We start from the raw sequence: 21069 nt of genomic DNA on the forward strand, positions 1-21069 counted from the left end.
TGCCCACACATCTTTGCAGAAATAATGCAAGTTATTTATGTAAGGTTACATGTTGTCCGCTTTCACAGCACATCCTCGTTTTCACATGATCCTTTACCAGGAATCTTTTCCTGACCTGCACCATTATACTAACTGATTTCGGCCAAGATCTGTGAGATGCCTCATTATATTAGCAGAGAGAAGTTTTTCTCTTCTGCAATCATTTACTTCCTACCAGGGCCATTTTTGTGGTCGTTCATGTTTACTTGGAGTAGTCCTTAAATGGTACTTTCTGGTGCTGAAGTCACATTTGCCAGATGTTCACTGTAACTTCATTGTGATAAACTGACAAACTGCATTTGCAATAAGAGTTGAAGTAGGTCAGAGTATGTCAGATAGTTAGGGGTTGACACCCAGTGTGTAATGGGAGAGTTAGTTGATGTTCTGCCTGATAAATTGTGATTGGTGGGTGCCCTATGTATTCTCCAGTAAATGGTTTGCCTCTGGGGTGGGCTCCATTTCTACACAGCAGCACATGCTGAATGATTGACTACGCTTGTATTCAGTGGAATTTAGAAGAATGAGAGGCGATCTCATAGAAACATATAAAATTCTGATGGGATTGGACAGGTTAGATGCAGGAAGAATGTTCCAGGTGTTGGGGAAGTCCAGAACCAGGGGTCACAGTCTAAGGGTAAGGGGTAAGCCATTTAGGACCGAGATGAGGAGAAACTTCTTCACTCTCAGAATTGTGAACCTGTGGAATTCTCTACCACAGAAAGTTGTTGAGGTCAGTTCATTAGATATATTCAAAATGGAGTTAGATGTGGCCCTTACGGCTAAAGGGATCAAGGGTATGGAGAGAAAGCAGGAATGGGGTACTGAAATGCATGATCAGTCATGATCATATTAGAAACATAGAAACTTAGAAAATAGGTTCAGGAGTAGGCCATTCGGCCCTTCGAGCCTGCACCACCATTCAATAAGATCATGGCTGATCCTTCCCTCAGTACCCCTTTCCCGCTTTCTCTCCATACCCCTTGATCCCTTTAGCCGTAAGAGCCATATCTAACTCCCTCTTGAATATATCCAATGAACTGGCATCAACAACTCTCTGCGGCAGGGAATTCCACAGGTTAACAACTCTCTCTCTGAAGAAGTTTCTCCTCATCTCAGTCCTAAATGGCCTACCCCTTATCCTAAGACTGTCTCCTGGTTCTGGACTTCTCCAACATCGGGAGCATTCTTACCGCATCTAACCTGTCCCGTCCCATCAGAATCTTATACGTTTCTACGAGATCCCCTCTCATCCTTCCAAACTCCAGTGTATAAAGGCCCAGTTGATCCAGTCTCTCCTCATGTCAGTCCAGCCAACCCTGGAATCAATCTGGTGAACCTTTGCTACACTCCCTCAATAGCAAGAATGTCCTTCCTCAGATTAGGAGACCAAAACTGAACACACTATTCCAGGTAAGATCTCACCAAGGCCCTGTACAACTGCAGTAAGACCTCCCTGCTCCTATACTCAAATCTCCTAGCTATGAAGGCCAACATACCATTTGCCGCCTTCACCACCTGCTGTACCTGCATGCCAACTTTCAATGACTGATGAACCATGACACCCAGGTCTCGTTGCAACTCCCCTTTTCCTAATCTACCGCCATTCAGATAATATTCTGCCTTCGTTTTTTTGCCCCCAAAGTGGATAACCTCACATTTCTCCACATTATACTGCATCTGCCATGCATTTGCCCTCTCAGCTAACATATCCAAGTCACCCTGCAGCCTCTTAGTGTCCTCCTCATAGCTCACACTGCCACCCAGTTTCGTGTCATCTGCAAACTTGGAGATATTACACTCAATTCCTTCATCTAAATCATTGATGTATATTGTAAATAGCTGGGGTCCCAGCACTGAGTCCTGCGGTACTCCACTAGTCATTGCCTGCCATTCTGAAAATGACCCGTTTATCCCGAATCTCTGCTTCCTATCTGCCAACCAGTTCTCTATCCACGTCAGTGCATTACCCCCAATACCATGTGCTTTGATTTTGCACACCAATCTCTTGTGTGGGACCTTGTCAAAAGCCTTTTGAAAGTCCAAATACACCACATCCACTGGTTCTCCCTTGTCCACTCTGCTAGTTACATCCTCAAAAAATTCTAGAAGATTCGTCAAGCATGATTTCCCTTTCATAAATCCATGCTGACTTGGACCGATCCTGTCACTGCTTTCCAAATGCGCTGCTATTTCATCTTTAATAATTGATTCCAACATTTTCCCCACTACTGATATCAGGCTAACCGGTTTATAATTACCCGTTTTCTCTCTCCCTCTTTTTAAAAAAAAGTGGTGTTACATTAGCTATCCTCCAGTCCATAGGAACTCATCCAGAGTCGATAGACTGTTGGAAAATGATCACCCAATGCATCCACTATTTCTAGGGCCACTTCCTTAAGTACTCTGGGATGCAGACTTTCAGGCCCTGGGGATTTATCGGCCTTCAATCCCATCAATTTCCCTAATACAATTTCCTGCCTAGTAAGGATATCCTTCAGTTCCTCCTTCTCATTAGACCCTCGGTCCCCTAGTACATCCGGAAGGTTATTTGTGTCTTCCTTCGTGAAGACAGAACCAAAGTATTTGTTCAATTGGTCTGCCATTTCTTTGTTCCCCATTATAAATTCACCTGAATCCGACTGCAAGGGACCTACGTTTGTCTTCACTAATCTTTTTCTCTTCACATATCTATAGAAGCTTTTGCAGTCAGTTTTTATGTTCCCGGCAAGCTTCCTCTCGTACTCTATTTTCCCCCTCTTAATTAAACCCTTAGTCCCCCTCTGCTGAATTCTAAATTTCTCCCAGTCCTCAGGTTTGCTGCTTTTTTTGGCCAATTTATATGCCTCTTCCTTGGATCTAACATAAGAACATAAGAACATAAGAATTAAGAACAGGAGTAGGCCATCTAGCCCCTCGAGCCTGCTCCGCCATTTCAATAAGATCATGGCTGATCTGGCCGTGGACTCAGCTCCACTTACCCGCCCTCTCCCCGTAACCCTTAATTCCCTTATTGGTTAAAAATCTATCTATCTTTGACTTGAAAACATTCAATGAGCTAGCCTCAACTGCTTCCTTGGGCAGAGAATTCCACAGATTCACAACCCTCTGGAAGAAGAAATTCTTTCTCAACTCGGTTTTAAATTGGCTCCTCCGTATTTTGAGGCTGTGCCCCCTAGTTCTAGTCTCCCCGACCAGTGGAAACAACCTCTCTGCCTCTATCTTGTCTATCCCTTTCATGATTTTAAATGTTTCTATAAGATCACCCCTCATCCTTCTGAACTCCAACGAGTAAAGACCCAGTCTACTCAATCTATCATCATAAGGTAACCCCCTCATTTCTGGAATCAGCCGAGCGAATCGTCTCTGTACCCCCTCCAAAGCTAGTACATCCTTCCTTAAGTAAGGTGACCAAAACTGCACGCAGTACTCCAGGTGCGGCCTTACCAATACCTTATACAGTTGCAGCAAGACCTCCCTGCTTTTGTACTCCATCCCTCTCGCAATGAAGGCCAACATTCCATTTGCCTTCCTGATTACCTGCTACACCTGCAAACTAACCTTTTGGGATTCATGCACAAGGATCCCCAGGTCCCTCTGCACCACAGCATGTTGTAATTTCTCCCCATTCAAATAATATTCCCTTTTACTGTTTTTTTTCCCCAAGGTGGATGACCTCACACTTTCCGACATTGTATTCCATCTGCCAAACCTTAGCCCATTCGCTTAACCTTTCCAAATCTCATTGCAGCCTCTCTGAGTCCTCTACACAACCCGCTTTCCCACTAATCTTAGTGTCATCTGCAAATTTTGTTGCACTACACTCTGTCCCCTCTTCTAGGTCATCTATGTATATTGTAAACACTATCCTTAATTTCCCTTGTTAGCCACGGTTGAGCCACCTTCCCCATTTTATTTTTACTCCAGACAGGGATGTACAAATGTTGAAGTTCATCCATGTGATCTTTAAATGTTTGCCATTGCCTATCCACCGTCAACCCTTTAAGTATCATTTGCCAATCTATCCTAGCCAATTCATGCCTCATCACGTCGAAGTTACCTTTCCTTAAGTTCAGGACCCTAGTTTCCGAATTAACTGTGTCACTCTCCATCTTAATAAAGAATTCTACCATATTATGGTCACTCTTCCCCAAGGGGCCTCGCACAACAAGATTGCTAATTAGTCCTTTCTCATTACACTTCACCCAGTCTAGGATGGCCAGCTCTCTCGTTGGTTCCTCGACATATTGGTCTAGAAAACCATCCCTAATACACTCCAGGAAATCCTCCTCCACCGCATTGCTACCAGTTTGGTTAGCCCAATCAATATGTAGATTAAAGTCGCCCATGATAACTACTGTACCTTTATTGCACACATCCCTTCATTCTTGTTTGATGCTGTCCCCAACCTCACTACTACTGTTTGGTGGTCTGTACACAACTCCCACCAGAGTTTTCTGCCCTTTGGTATTCCGCAGCTCCACCCATATCAATTCCACATCATCCAAGCTCACGTCCCTCCTTACTATTGCATTAATTTCCTCTTTAACCAGCAACGCCACCCTGCCTCCTTTTCCTTTCTGTCTATCCTTCCTAAATGTTGAATACCCCTAGATGCTGAGTTCCCAGCCTTGGTCCCCCTGGGGCCATGTCTCCGTGATGCCAATTACATCATATCCGTTAACTCTTATCTGCACAGTTAATTCGTCCACCTTAGTCCGGATACTCCTTGCATTGAGGCACAGAGACTTCAGGCTTGTCTTTTTAACACACTTTGCCCCTTTAGAATTTTGCTGTAATGTGGCCTATTTTGTTTTTTGCCTTGGGTTTCTCTGCCCTCCACTTTTACTATTCTCCTTTCTATCTTTTGCTTCTGCCTCCATTTTATTTCCCTCTGTCTCCCCGCATAGGTTCCCACCCCCCTGCCATATTAGTTCAACTCCTCCCCAACAGCACTAGCAAACACTCCCTCTAGGACATTGGTTTCGGTCCTGTCCAGGTGCAGACCGTCCGGTTTGTACTGGTCCCACCTCCACTAGAATCGGTTATAATGTCCCAGGAATTTGAATCCCTGCTTTCTGCACCACTCCTCAAGCCACGTATTCATCTGAGCTATCCTGCGATTTCTACTCTGACTAGCACTACTTTTGAGGTCCTACTCTTTAATTTAACTCCTAGCTCCCTAAATTCGTCTCGTAGGACCTCATCACGTTTTTTACCTATATCTTTGGTACCGATATGCACCATGACAACTGGCTGTTCACCCTCCCTTTTCAGAATGTCCTGCACCCGGTCCGAGACATCCTTGACCCTTGCACCAAGGAGGCAACATACCATCGTGGAGTCTCGGTTGCGGCTGCAGAAACGCCTATCTATTCCCCTTACAATTGAATCCCCTATCACTATTGCTCTCCCACTCTTTTTCCTGCCCTCCTGTGCAGCACGGTGTCATGAACTTGGCTGCTGCTGCTCTCCCCTGATGAGTCATCCCCGTCAACAGTACCCAAAGCGGTGTAACTGTTTTGCAGAGGGATGACCACAGGGGACCACTGCATTACCTTCCTTGCACTGCTCTTCCTGTTGGTCACCCATTCCCTATCTGGCTGTATACCCGTTACCTGCGGTAAAACCAACTCGCTAAACGTGCTATTCACGTCATCCTCAGTATCTGAGATGCTCCAGAGTAAATCCACCCGCAGCTCCAGTGCCGCAATGCGGTCTGTCAGGTGCTGCACGCGGATGCACTTCCCGCACATGTAGTCGTCAGGAACACTGGAAGCGTCCCTGACTTCCCACATATTACAGGAGGAGCATAACACATGTCCGAGCTCTCCTGCTATGACTTAACCCTTAAATTAACTTAATATGGCAACAACAATGCTAAAGGTTACTTACTGATAAAGGAAAAGAAAAAGAAAAACTACTCACCAATTACCAGCCAATCACTTACTCCCTTGGCTGTGATGTCACCATTTGATTTCTTTCTACTTCTTGAATGGTGGTGCAGGCTCGAAGGACCAAATGGCCGACTCCTGCACCTATTTTCTATGTTTACTATGTTTCTAAGACGCAGGTTTTGGTTCATAACTTCAATAGTTTAGGGCTGTTTTCACAGGAGGAGTGAGCCTAAAAGTTACTAACGGTGATATCCGTGGACGGGGGCTTAATGTGTTTATATGACCCTCTTCTTTTTAATGAAGCTGTTAACCTGTTTATTTTAACCTTTTCTAAAATAACATGTCTGGCACTTGTCTCCAATTCAGCTAGCTGTAGTTTCTGGAGTGGTATATTTCCCTCTGTTTCATAGTGTTGGTGAACGAGTAGGTGTGAGTGTAAAGTGCTTTATATTCACAGCAACTTTTCACTAAAATTAGCAAATGGTGAAAAAAATAGCCGCTATTTGCTGCACCCAGTAATTGCTGAGTTTGTCACTGGTTATGACGGCTCAATCTGGAGCTGCAAAAGGCTTTGGCCTTTTGGCATTTAAATTGCCTTATACTAAATTCTGCCCAATTATTTAACATCTCGAGAGGGGTAATTAATCATGGGGAATTTTAAAATAAGACCATGCTGTGTTAAACGTCCCTGAGTTAATCTTTCTTAGCCCCAGATCTCACTACAACACTAGTCTATTCAACTGGTCCTGATTGCTTTGCACTGTAAACATTTCCATAGTCCCAGATCTCCAGACCCATAGGGTGTTATTTTCACCTTCACTCCCAGGCAGGGATCTCGTGGAGCAGATTGTTTATCCGTTGTGGAAGCCGCCTGATTTTCAACCAATGGGATGAAAACCAGCCAGTTTCACAACACGCGGGCGATCCGTTCCAGCAGATCATTTCCCAGACGGTGAAGGTGTAAATGAGCCCCATAGTGTTGAGAGGCCCAGATTACCTACCTCTGAGGGCCGAGAATGGAAGGTTCCCGCCGGAGTTGCAGCGGATGTCTGTCGGAACAGCCGAGCAATTTCAGCCCCGTGGTATATCGGGATCAGGACCGTGTGTAAACATGGATGGTACACTGCGGAGTGTTTGAACAGGTGGTGGACAATTTAGACAGTGGAGCATTTGAGGGGAGTTGATTTGTGGACTGGACATTTTTAGTCAGCAACGCGTCTCTTTGCAGAACACAAAGCAGAAGCTGTTAATTCCAGATATTAGAAAGAACAGCCTTTGTCCTGGGATTTCAAACAGCCTTTTAAGTGTTGCAGTAAAATATTTATTGCCTTTTCCATGTTACTTTTATCATCTAATAAGTTTAATTAAATATTTAAACCTGTAAATTACTGTTCATGTTGAACCTAGCTACTATGATATCAGTAGGTTACCAAGCAATCATTTTTTTAATGTTGTGTAGTGTCTGTTTTCCACTCGTTACAAATTGCTGTTGAGCGAAGGTTTAGTTCTGTGTGGTACAGTATTATGGTAATCAACCTTGCTTGAGCTTCAAACCCCAAATCCTTTCCATCACGCAGACTGCATCCAGCCCACCTCAACCTCTCTGACCCTGAAACCCTCATTCACATTTTTGTCACTTCCAGACTCGACTACTCCAATGTCCCGTTTGCCAGCATCCCATTCTCTACTCTCTGTAAATTCAATCTGTCCAAAACTCATCCACCTGTACCCTGGGCCAGACACGGTCCTGCTCGCCCATCCCCCCAGCCCCCCACCCCCCATTCCTGCAGACGATGGGGCCGAAATTCAGTAGCGCAAGAAAGCTGGCGCACCTATGATTTTTTTTTTCTGTACTTATCGCAAGGATCCATGATGCGGTCGGAAGAGGGATTTTCCGGACTTTGACATTTTTTCAAAGTCCCACAGGAAATTTGTCATAGTGGGGGCGGGACATAGACTGAAAAGCAGGCTGAGGGGCTGAATGTGGTCGGACCGGGACTCTGCCGCTGTCAGTCAGCAGTGGAGTAGTGGTGACATCACAACGTGTGTGTCACCACGCCCTCTCCCCTCGTTAAAGGGGAGAGAATCTGTCAATTTAGATCTTCAGCCACTGGGCCACCAGGGAGGGTCTGAGCCGGGCCAGCACCCGAGGGGTTGCCAGGCTGCCCATTGGAGGCCTGGCCAAACCCGGGGACACTATTTTGCCGGCTGATCGGGAAATCGGCCAGACAAAATAAATAAATGCCAACCGCGGCAGTGGGCACTCGCCTCCCGGGCGGCACACACTGGGAATAAGGTGCACCGACACAGAAAGCTGACGGGGGATCGATTTTTCACTGGGATTTCAGTCGGTACATTTTTAAGGTGAGGGAAAGTGGTGGTGCGCATTCTGATGACACGCTTACAGCGGTCATCAACATCGGACGGTATCAGGTCCAGGCCGAAAAATCTCTGACCTGAATTTAGGTCGGGTCGGCCAGTTGACCCCAAAAGTGGCGGCCACGGGATTCCGACGCATGGCCGCCACTAACTGACAGTAATGGGTCTTTTTGAGACCCTGAATTTCGGCCCTACTGGCTCTCTCTACAGTTCATTAAATTTAACATTCACATCCTTGTCTTCCAATCCCATCATGGGCTCTCCCCGTCCTATCTCTGCAAACCCTTCCAGCCTTGCATCCTCTCCTGCACACTTTTTGTCTTCTAACTGGACTTTGTCCACCTCCCCTACTTTTGCCCCGCCACGGTGGCAAAGCATTCATTGGCCTCAGCCCCACTCTTCCTCAACTTCTCCACCTCCTCTACTTCCCTATGCACCATTAAAAGCCTTCTCGACTTTTTAAGCCAAGTTTCCAGTTGCCCCTTCTAATCTCTTCTCCCATGACTTAGCGTCCATATCCTCCATCTGTTTTTTTTCTCTCTGCTTCTATAAAGTTTTCTAGAGTAAAGATGCTACATAAATGCAAGTTGTTGCTGTTGTTATCATAATTTCTGGTATAATAGTTACTGAAGAAAGTGCATGATGTTCCAAAACTAGCACATGTAGCCCTCAACCTGACTGTTAACTGACAGGTGAGCTTTTCAATACCTGAGCTCAAACCGATACCGTTTTGCACAATATGAAGATTCGATTCAGTATTTCGCTATAACTGTAGTTGGCAGAGGAGGACCAGCAGGAGCAGGAAAAGGCTGCCCAAAATACAAAGTGGAATCAAGGCCTGTCAGCATGCAACATAATGGGCCGACTGTACCAGTCACCTGGGACTGATGGACAATGTGTGCTTAAAGAAGCTGAGGTTTAGCAGGGAAGCCGTGTCATCTTCTTAAGAAAGAATTCCAGATAAATTGAATTTGCATCCGGCTCCTTTTAAGATTAACACTGGGGATATGTGCAGTGTCAGGAGATGACAGATGCATTATTCACCAACATCTTCATCACTTTCACCACTGAACAGCAGCAGAAATATGAAGGCAACTGCTGTCTCTCCCTTGGTCCAAGGGCTCGTTGCCTTCACCCACTGGGACCTCCTGTATGCAATGCTATCCCTTAAATGAACCAAAAGGGACATTATTCTCTCAATGACGTGTTACATGAGCATCTGCACAGAATCATACAGGACAACGCCTTCCCTGAAAGCTGTTGTGATGCCTTAATTTACAGCAGTCATCTGTGCTATTCTTACCTGAAGGCAAAGAAAGAATGGAAGGATGGCTTCTGGGAGAGCAAGGTGGCCATGGTAAAGAAAGAGGGTCAAAATGGCAATGAGACTTTGGTGCTAAACCAGCAATGCACCAAAGAGGAATGGCACTTCAAGCTCAAAGACTACCAGAGCTACATCATTTCTCAATGCTGTAATCTACAACAGCAAATCAACCGTCCCCAAACTACCTTGTTCAGCCTTTCTACAAATGGCATCTGTTCCTAATTTTGGCTGTGCTCCTTCTTTATTGTAGCCAAGTACACACAAATATTCTTGACAATGTTCTCTGTGCTTTCGCATGGTCTGAGATGGTGCATAACTGGGACGGCAGGGTCCTGTACTCATGTGTCATCTTGAAACAGCATCTTGGCTTAGGTGAGGGTGATGGTGCAACTAATGTGTTGAGACCTGTTTACAGTCCCTGCATCATAATGGCTGTGGGACATGGAAGAAAAGTCGACATTAATTTATTGGCTTTATCACAAAAAGATTGTTCATTAACTTTCCTTTGCATGCGACACCAAACTCCAATTAGCTCACATTTCTGTACGTGCTGTAGTCTCATTTGTATTAAATGTTCGTAAAGTGGATTAGCACAGCGCCATCTCCCAGATAGCAATTCCAGGCCCACTGTTGTGCTTTCAGAAAATGACAGATCAGTTGCTGAAACTGACAGCTGGAAATGGTGCGAACCTTGGGTAAACACAACAATGTTTGTATAAGGCTGCAGATGTTTCAGTTTTCCGTTTCCATTAGCTCAGATCACAGAGACTGCTGCCTAGTACAAATGAGGCTGAACTTTTAATGGATTTTGCACAGAAACAGGAATATGAGTTCATCAGGTCTGTGCTTGTGTCTTTCCTCACATGAACCACAAGTCATTTCCCATTCTCCTGCCCACTACCAATATCCTTTCATATTCCTCTTTTTAAAGCACTATCTAATTCAATTTCAAGAGAATTTATAGTTTCTGCTTCAGCAATGACATGGCAGAGAATTTCACATTCTAGCTACCCTCTGCAGAAAGGCATTTTTTCTTACTTCCCCTTTCATTGTTTTTGTGATTATTATAAATTTAGGCCCTTTTGTTACTGACTTGCCTATCAGTGAAACAATCTATCACCATTTATCTTAAGGCAGTCATCTATCTGTGCTATTCTTATCTGAAGGCAACCTTTCAAAATCTTGAAGGCCTCCATCCAATTAGCTTTATCTATTCTCTCAAATAATTTGACAAGGTTGGTCAAGCAGGGCCTACATTTTATAAATGTACACTGACTGAGCCTGTTTAACTAATATATTTCATCCCATATTATAGACTTTCATAATTAACCAGTGACTAAAGTAAAACGACTGGCCTATAATTTCCTGGTTTATTAGTTGTCTTCTGTTTTGAAGACGGAAGTCACATTTGCCACCCTCCAATCTTCTGCCCCACTGTTACACAGGATTTTGGCAAGTTATAGTCAAAGCCTGTGTAATTTCTTTCTTGGCTTCCCTCAATCCTCAACTATAAACCACTAGATTGCAGTGAATTGTCTTTAATATGAGTAACCTCTTTGTAGTGTATGTAGCACACAAATCACTGACTCCACACGGTCTGATGTTGATCTAACTGCTGTGACCTTCGTCCTTTATTGTTCAGCTCCAGAGTGCCTCTCAGGTGTGGTGGTCAGCCTTATATAGCGCCTGTTGCAGGTACTACCAGGTTTCCCGCCACAGCGCCCTCTGTGGTGTGGCATAGTGCTTACATTACATTTAAGGGACTGGGACGATACACACATCATTACATAACATCACCTTCCCCCCCCCCACCAGGACGCAGGACATTACATAACATCACTCTTGTCCAACGGAAGGCAGGTAGGCATAGACAGCACATTAGTATGGTACATATTATCTGGTACATTAACTAGTTATTGACTGGTAACGGATCCTTGATTTCCTTGTTAGTCCTTATCATTAATTGTACTTCATCCATTATTTTACACAAATACAGTGGCCATTCAGCATTAAAAAATTAATTCTAATTATAAATTCGCCATCTCACATTAACATAGCTCATTTTAGACTCGCTGTGCCTTACAGAAGTCCTTTGTGGGGACCACCTCTTGGTAAGGCCCTTTTAAGACTTCCGGGTGCATTTCCTTTTTAAGGCGCCATCTTTGATGCAGGAGGATTCCACGAGGCTTCTCCTTGGGCACCGCCATCTTTGATGCTCTGCTGCTCTGAACACGATGCCACCGCCATCTTCTCCGCCGCTCCGGATGCCCTCCGCCATCGCAGCCTCCGCTCCCCTCCGCTGCCACCTGACTTGCCGCCTCCCCTGCGGCCTCCATAGCGGCCTCCCATGCGGCCGCCGTGGCCGCCAACCTCCAGCTGCTGCTGCCGCCCAACACTAACAGCTCCTCGGCGGGGCTCTTCCGATCCGCCAGCCATCCTGGATCCCTCGCACCCCGCCGGCTCACCCCCCACTAGGCCCCTCTCTGCAGGGCTGCTTGCCTGTGGGAGCTGAGGCTGCAGAATCTCTGTGGCTTGAGGTCCGGGCCTGGGGCTTGCCTGTGGGTGGATTGAGGCTGCAGCTCCAGCTCGGTCGGCGCTGCTCTCTGGGGACCCGGGGCACGGCAGCAGCCTATGGGGTGATGAAGTCTTCCCAGCTCCCACGGACCGTCCCCATCCACCTCCGGCCGATGAATGTCGGCCCATCGCCTGCAACGACCCACAAAGGTAATCCGTGCGTCTCGTCCCCGTGGGATACCTGCACCATCGCTCTGCCAAGAACAGGTGTTAGTTCCCTGGTGTAGGTACGCAACTTCGCCGTGACCGGGACCAGCTTGGGTCGTGCAGCTGGGTTAATCCAAAGTTTATCAAAAGTTCTCCGACTCATCAACGACGGACCCGAGCCCATGTCCACTTCCATACTCACTGGGACTCCATTGATTTTTATTTCCCTTATCACTGGGGGCGAATCGTCGGTACACGTATACAGTCCAAACACCTCATCTTCTTCTACCTGCTCCTTGCTGAACAGTAGATCATCCCCCATCTCCTCAGCCACATGGTGAGTCTGATTTCTTTTACACGTACGCTGAAGGTGGCCTTTAACGTGGCAGGTATTGCACGTGTACTCCGCAAACCTGCACCGGTGAGCCTCATGGCTTCCTCCACAGTGCCGGCATGGTGCTGCTTGATTGGCCCCCCTCAGCGGACTCTGAGTTCCCGGACCCCGAGGTCCGTGCTCTCTGCCCCGGGCAGAGCCACGTTCTGCAGTTTTGTCCGTGGTGGGCACTATCCTGTGGACAGTGCCTGCCGGGTTCGAGACTGTGTGGATCATTTGCTTGGTGCTGCAAGTCGAGGTCATATGTGCCCGGCTGATGGCGATGGCCTTTGTCAGAGTGACTGTGGGTTCCGTGGCCAGCAGCTTGTGAAGGAGGCCTTCGTGGCCAATCCCCATAACGAAAACATCACGCAAAGCCTCGTCAAGGTGTGCGCCAAAATCACACGGCGCCGCGAGTCTCCTGAGGTCCGCAGCATATTTGGTGACATCCTGGCCCTCAGGTCTGCAGTGATGGTAAAATTTGTATCTGACCGTGAGGATGCTCCCCTTCGGTTTCAACTGGTCACGAATGAGTTCAGTCAGCTCCTCGTATGACTTGTCCCTGGCACTCCCGGGTGCCAGCAAATCCCTGACGAGACAGTAAACCTCATCTCCACAACTGGAGAGCAATATCGCCTTACGCTTCTCTCTCATTGCGTCTGTGTCCTCCGTCAGGTCGTTTGCTATGAAGTAGTACTCGAGCCTTTCTGTAAATTCCCAATCATTGCCCACCGTAAAATCCTTTAGCGAGCCCAGAGTAGCCATGGTTGCGTGGAGTTCATCCGCTTCCTAGTCGCCAATGTAGTGTCTGTAGCACACAAATCACTGACTCCACACAGTCTGGTGTTGATCTAACTGCTGTGACCTTCGTCCTTTATTGTTCAGCTTCAGAGTGCTCCACAGGTGTGGCGGTCAGCCTTTTATAGCGCCTGTTGCTGGTACTACCAGGTTTCCCACCACAGCGCCCTCTGTGGTATGGCATAGTGCTTACATTACATTAAGGTACTGGGACGATACACACATCATTACATAATATTCTTCAGTACCGTCTCTTCCAAAATAATGACCTTCGCTATTTGTTCTTCACCCACCTCTGGTGGTTTTACAATTCCAGTATCCACTTCAATGATGAAAACCATGGTAAAGGCCCCGATTTTAACTGCAGGGCAGTTTTTTAGTGGTGGAGTCCTGGGGGCCGAAATTGCACACCGCTGTAAATGGTGCGCACGCACACCATTTCTAGTGTTTTTACCGCCACGGTGGATGAGGTGGACTCTTGAGCTAAATTTCGCTCTTTGGCTTTATTTCGGCAGACCGGACGTCGGTCATAATGGCAGCCCGGCCGAATCTGAGGGCAGAATTGTCAGTGCGACCTGGCAGTCGGCCGACAAACAAAAAACATTACGGCAGCGGCCTCCCCTTTAATGGGAGCTGCACCACCATTTTAGAAGGCCACAGCCTCACTGCACTGCCTGAAAAAAGCAGCTTTTGGCACAACCCAACGGGAGGAAGCTTTTCTTAGCGGAATTTCGCCGTCAGGGGGGAAATTGGCAGTGCGCAGTCTGATGACGCACTTAGGGATACTGCGGGAGCAGAATTTTGATAATGGCGGGCATTACACGAAAAGTCGGCGGCCATCGCACTCAGCAACCTGGCCGCTGATTTCCGGTGGCAACAGGCCAGGAGGAAAGGGGCAATTTCGGCCCCGTGGTGTTAGGACACCGTTGGCTTTGGGCGGGGTGTTCTCAATGGCGACAGGTCAACTCCCGATGACTCCAATGAACTGGGGGATTTTAACTGACCAGATCGTCCGTTTTACACCCCACCAATCTTTACGCTAACTCAACACGTCACAATTTCCATCATGATCTCCGTGGTAATTCTGGATATTACTCATGCAGGCTTTCATTAGCATTGCTGGATCCATCAGGGTGGGTTTAAAATATAAATGTCCCTCCCCAGTGAGTGCCATCAGCTGCAGCCGATTGATGCTCACCCTCTCAGGTTCAGCAGTGGGCTCTGAGGCCCACACTTCCTATCGGCTGTGTGGCAGCCAGCTCCTTTTGGCTGCTGCCAGCATCGCTCCTACCATCGTGGGATCCCCAGCACAGTAGGAAGGACTGCCAAAACACATTTACTGGCTGAACCGACAAAAGCCCTCCCCACCAACTTTGTACCAGACACCCCAGCAAAGGGTTAATCTGGTTCAATTTCCCCAATTTGAGCTATTTTAATTGTATTTTCTAGATCGACTAACCTCTCTCTATCTTCTTGCATCCTGATATTTTTTTTTAAACTATCTAGTCCTTTTTCACCTCTTTCAACCTTTCTACCCGTTTGTTACCTGTACGCCTAAAGCTTACTGACCCTTCTTAGCAGCCTACGTCACTTTCCTACGCTGTGGTCCCCCTACCATGTTTGTTTAAACTTAGCCCAACAGCACAGGATTTTTGCTCATCAGTACAGCTTACTCCTAGTTTCAGTGCCAGAAATCTATGTGTGTGTGTGTGAGAGGGAGACCTGTGGTTCTCTCCAGGGTATATATTGATATCGTGCGATAATGATAGCGAGTCAGCCAGCCCATTTTACATCTCTCTCGATTTTTTAATTCCACAATGTGTCTGCATGGCTCTTCCTTACGCTCGCGCTCTCTCTCTCATTTTCTCGCTCCCTCTCCTCCAAAACAGTCCATCATGGAAAATCACACCACTAGCTAGTTTGTCAATCTGTAAGTACTTTGGGGGAAAAAAACTCAGTTAATTGCTACTACTCTAGAAGCACAAACATTTCTCAATCTTTGACTAAAGAATTCTGCCACCTCTCTCTTACATTTATTTTATATTCATTTAACAATGCTGTATTTTCAGCTTTGATGATTTTGGGGTGGTAATAGCGGCGAGGCGGTAAAGTTTGCGTCCGGGAACAGTTTGCGTCTGTCAGCAAAATTGGGCAACTGGCCCCGAGTCTGGAGCGCAGCGCTAAAGGAGGTGTTGTACACCACTCTTAAGGGCTAAAGAGCTGGGCCGAGAGCGCTCTGAGAGATGCCTGGGGAGGAAAAAAACCTGGAAAAAGCCACAAAAACATTCCCAATCCATACCACCACAACATAAATCGATTTTTTTTTTAAGTTAAAAGAAAAAACAATCACATTTATCTTAGGAGTCCATTGCTTAGCTCTCTGCAGTCGGTATAGGTTGGATCGCTCGATTTCCCAGGCGGTCATTGCGGGGCGCGCTGCGGGGCGTACGGGTCGGGCGTGAGTCGCAATCAGAGGCAGTGCTGCTCCGCGCCGCTGTAAAACCGGCCCTGAAAACCACCGCGGGGTGCTGGAGGCTGACCACCCGCCTAAATGACCTCACCACCGCCATTGCCGCTGCTCCGGGGCGAGAAATGGAGCGTAAAGGACTGGAAAATCCGCCCCTTTATCTCTCGTAGTCATGCTCCCCATAGAGTTGTTTCTCTGCTGTCACTGTCTCACACCATGGACCAAATGTACACCACAAGGAGCCAAGACTAACAAAAGCCCTTCTACCTCGAGGGGTCCAGTACACAGCAGAGTCCACTTAGAGCAGTCATAGTTTGGGCAATCAAGTAGACCAGTCAAAACCACATCAAGCCAAGCCCAATACATTAACAATGATGCATGTGTCACGGCTATTCTAGACCTGATTATTGGTTTATCCAGCAGACCTGTGACACATACTTTTCCACATGTAATAATAACTCATAGGTTTCATTTCACCATTTCTCCCGAAGCCGCACTGTCCCTCCCTGACTCTGAAATTAGGGATGTGTGCAATAAAGGTATAGCTGTTATCATGGGTGACTTTACTCTACATATAGATTGGGCTAACCAAACTGGTATCAATATGGTGGAGGAGGATTTCCTGGAGTGCATAAGGGATGGCTTTCTCGACCAATATGTCGAGGAACCAACTAGAGAGCGGGCCATCTTACACTGGGTGTTGTTTAATGAGAGAAGATTAATTAGCAATCTTGTTGTGCGAGGCAACTTGGGGAAGAGTGACCATAATATGGTAGAATTTTTCATTAAGATGGAAAGTGACACAGTTAATTCAGAGACTAGAGTCCTGAACTTAAAGAAAGGTAACTTCAATGGTATGAGACGTGAATTGGCTAGGATAGACTGGCGAATTATATTTAAAGGGTTGATGGTGGATAGGCAATGGCAGACATTTAAAGATCACATGGATGAACTTCAACAATTGTACATCCCTGTCTGGCGTAAAAAGAAAACGGGGAAGGTGGCTCAACCGTGACTAACAAGGGAAATTAGGGATAGTGTTAAAACCAAGGAAGAGGCATATAAATTGGCCAGAAAAAGCAACAAACCTGAGGACTGGGAGAAACTTAGAATTCAGCAGAGGAAGACAAAGGGTTTAATTAGGAGGGGGAAAATAGAGTATGAGAGGAAGCTTCTGGGAACATAAAAACTGACTGCAAAAGCTTCTATAGATATGTGAAGAGAAAAAGATAAGTGAAGACAAATGTAGGTCCCTTGCAGTCAGAATCAGGTGAATTTATAATGGGGAACAAAGAAATGGCAGACCAATTGAACAAATACTTTGGTTCTGTCTTCACTAAGGAAGACACAAATAACCTCCCGAAAATACTAGGGGACCGAAGGTCTAGCAAGAAGGAGGAACTGAAGGAAATCCTTATTAGTCAGGAAATTATGTTAGAGAAATTGTTGGGATTGAAGGCCGATAAATCCCCAGGGCCTGAAAGTCTGCATCCCAGAGTACTTAAGGAAGTGGCCCTAGAAATAGTGGATGCATTGGTGGTCATTTTCCAACATTATATAGACTCTGGATCAGTTCCTATGGATTGGAGGGTAGCTAATGTAACTCCACTTTTTAAAAAAGGAGGGAGAGAGAAAATAGGGAATTATAGGGTGGTTGGCCTGACATTGGTAGTGGGGAAAATGTTGGAATCAATTATTAAAGATGTAATAGCAACGCATTTGGAAAGCAGCGACAGGATCAGTCCAAGTCAGCATGAATTTATGAAGGGGAAATCATGCTTGACAAATCTTCTAGAATTTTTTGAGGATGTAACTAGTAGAGTAGACAAGGGAGAACCAGTAGATGTGGTGTATTTGGACTTTCAAAAGGCTTTTGACAAGGTACCACACGAGATGAGTGTGCAAAATGTAAGCACGTGGTATTGGGGGTAATGTATTGACATGGATAGAGAACTGGTTGGCAGACAGGAAGCAAAGAGTAGGAATAAACGGGTCCTTTTCCGAATGGCAGGCAGTGACTAGTGGGGTACAGCAAGGTTCAGTGCTGGGACCACAGCTATTTACAATATACATTAGTGGTTTAGACGAAGGAATTGAATGTAATATCTCCAAGTTTGCAGATGACACTAAGGTGGGTGGCAGTGTGAGCTGTGAGGAGGATGCTAAGAGGCTGCAGGGTGACTTGGACAGGTTAGGTGAGTGGGCAAATGCATGGCAGATGCAGTATAATGTAGATAAATGTGAGGTTATCCACTTTGGTGGCAAAAACAGGAAGGCAGAATATTATCTGAATGGTGACAGATTAGAAAAGGGGAGGTGCAACGAGACCTGGGTGTCATGGTTTATCAGTCATTGAAAGTTGGCATGCAGGTACGGCAGGCAGTGAAGAAGGCAAATGGCATGTTGGCCTTCATAGCTAGGGGATTTGAGTATAGGAGCAGGGAGGTCTTACTGCAGTTGTACCGGGCCTTGGTGAGGCCACACCTTGAATATTATGCACAGTTTTAGTCTCCTAATCTGAGGAAGACATTCTTGCTATTGAGGGAGTGCAGCGAAGGTTCACCAGACTGATTCCCGGGATGGCAGGGCTGACGTATGAAGAAAACTGGATCGATTAGGCTTATATTCACTGGAATTTAGAAGAATGAGAGGGGATCTCATAGAAACATATAAAATTCTGACAGGATTGGACAGGTTAGATGCAGGAAGAATGTTCCCGATGTTGGGGAAGTCCAGAACCAGAGGTCACAGTCCAAGGATAAGTGGTAAGCCATTTAGGACCAAGATGAGGAGAAATTTCTTCACTGAGAATTGTGAACCTGTGGAATTCTCTACCACAGAAAGTTGTTGAGGCCAGTTGTTTAGATATATTCCAAAGGGAGTTAGATGTGGCCCTTGCAGCTAAAGGGATCAAGGGGTATGGAGGAATAGGGTACTGAAGTTGTATGATCAGCCATGATCATATTGAATGGTGGTGCAGGTTCGAATGGCCGAATAGCCTACTCCTGCACCTATTTTCTGTTTCTATGGGCCCAAGTTTCCACATGATTTGCGCCTGATTTTTAGAAGCAACTGGTGGAGAACGGACTATCTTAGAAATCGCAATTCTCCACATTTTTTTTCTGCAGTTCTAGTCAGTTAGAACAGTTTCACTTTGGAACAGAATTTTTTCTTCAAAAGGGGGCGTATCCGGCCACTGACGCCTGATTTCAAAGTTTCCACAGTGAAAACGTACTCCAAACTAACTTAGAATGGAGCAAGTGAAGATTTTTGTAGAACTGAAAAAACCTTGTCTACACATTAAAAAATCAGGCACAGGTTACACATTAGGCGTCGGGAACGAGGTGGGGGGGGGGAAGGGAAGTCATTAAATTCTATAATAAATCCTTATTTATACTTATACAAATATTATACAAATAAATCCAACCTGAATAAAAATTTATAAGCAAAGAAAAGATTAAATAAACCTTCTTCCTACCTGTGTGAAAGTGCTTCAGCCAGGGAGAAGGCTGCAGGAAGCCTCACAAGTTCAGCAGCCATTTCCCGATGGCAGGGAGGGGAGGCCGTCGCGAAACGGCTGCCTCAACTTCTGAGGCTTCCTGCAGCCTTCTCACTGCTGCAGGAAGCCTCAGTGCTGATGGCAATGTGCTTTTATTAAAAAATGTTCAAAAATTAAACAGCTACAAAGAACTACAAAAATGGCCGAGTGCCAATGTTTCCTTCACACTGCGCGTGCGCAAACGCTCCAACGCGCATGCGCAGGGTTGCCGGCAGGAAAAAAACTAATTTAAATGGTACCCACCCCCTCCCACTTACAAAATCGGCGTGAGTGTAGGCTCCGCCCCCCCTGGGCACCGCGCCAAGCAGACATGGAGCTGCAGGGCGCTCCAGAATTGCGCGTTTTTTTTCCGGCGCGAAAAACGGGCGCCCAGCTCGGAGGGGTGCCCGTTTTTTATCGTGTGGAAACTTGGGCCCTAAGTTTCTATGGGCCCAAGTTTCAAGCTGCGCCTAGAACGGCGCAGTCCCGACCTGGACGCCCGTTTTTCGCGCCACAAAGTGCGCCTAAAAAAAACCTCCAGATTCTCCACCTCCCTGCAGGTCCTCTGGCCCTCGGCGCAGCGCAGCAGGAGCTGTAGGGTGCGGAGCCAGGTCTCTGCGCTGAAAACAGTGCCAGGACCTCTGCACATGAGCGCTACAGTGGGCGTGCATGTGCAGTAGCTCCAGGTGCCCAAAACTGTGTGGGAGGGGCCGAAGCACACAGCCCCTAGCCCTGGCCGAATGGCCTCACTGGGGCTGCGTGAATAAGGCTCCTCCCACGACCAGCTCCTGCTTCCTCCCGACCCGACTCGACTCCCGCTCCCACCTCTGGACCGGACCAGACCCGACACCGATCCGACTCCCGCTTCTCCCCCGCCCCTGGACCGGACCCGACCCGACCCCCCGGACTGGACCCGACCCGACTCCCGCTCCCCCCCCGTCTCCGGACCGGACCCGACACCAACCTGACTCCCGCTTCTCCCCCGCCCCTGGACCGGACCCGACCCGACCCCCCGGACTGGACCCGACCCGACTCCCGCTCCCCCCCCGTCTCCGGACCGGACCCGACACCAACCTGACTCCCGCTCCCCCCCGCCCCCGACACCGACCCGACTCCCGCTTCTCCCCCGCCCCTGGACCGGACCCGACCCGACCCCCCGGACTGGACCCGACCCGACTCCCGCTCCCCCCCGTCTCCGGACCAGACCCGACACCAACCTGACTCCCGCTCCCCCCCGCCCCCGACACCGACCCGACTCCCGCTTCTCCCCCGCCCCTGGACCGGACCCGACCCGACCCCCCGGACTGGACCCGACTCGACTCCCGCTCCCCCCCGTCTCCGGACCGGACCCGACTCCCGCTCCCCCCCCGCCTCCGGACCGGACCCGACACTGACCTGACTCCCGCTCCCCCCCGCCCCCGACACCGACCCGACTCCCGCTTCCCCCCCACCCCTGCCTCCGGACCAGACCCGACCCGACCCGACCCGACTCCCGCTCCCACCCCCCCCGGCCCCCGGACTGGATCCGACCTGACC

General features: G+C 47.6%; 1 protein-coding gene across 4 annotated transcripts in view; it reads left to right on the forward strand.

Annotated features, from left to right (window-relative positions):
- Nucleotides 1-21069, forward strand: part of LOC139281292 (protein kinase C beta type) — a 387614-nt gene that overhangs the window by 186648 nt on the left and 179897 nt on the right. The window contains exon 1 of one of the 4 annotated variants that reach the window (XM_070901418.1): nt 12676-12694. The exons of the other annotated variants lie outside the window; for them this stretch is intronic. Within the exon in view, the coding sequence (XP_070757519.1) occupies nt 12692-12694 (3 nt within the window). The 5' untranslated portion in view covers nt 12676-12691. Of the gene's footprint in view, nt 1-12675; nt 12695-21069 lie in introns of those variants that run through there. 4 annotated transcript variants of the gene reach the window in all.

This window comes from Pristiophorus japonicus, chromosome 15 (genome assembly GCF_044704955.1).
Source record: "Pristiophorus japonicus isolate sPriJap1 chromosome 15, sPriJap1.hap1, whole genome shotgun sequence".
NCBI classification, from domain to species: domain Eukaryota; kingdom Metazoa; phylum Chordata; class Chondrichthyes; family Pristiophoridae; genus Pristiophorus; species Pristiophorus japonicus.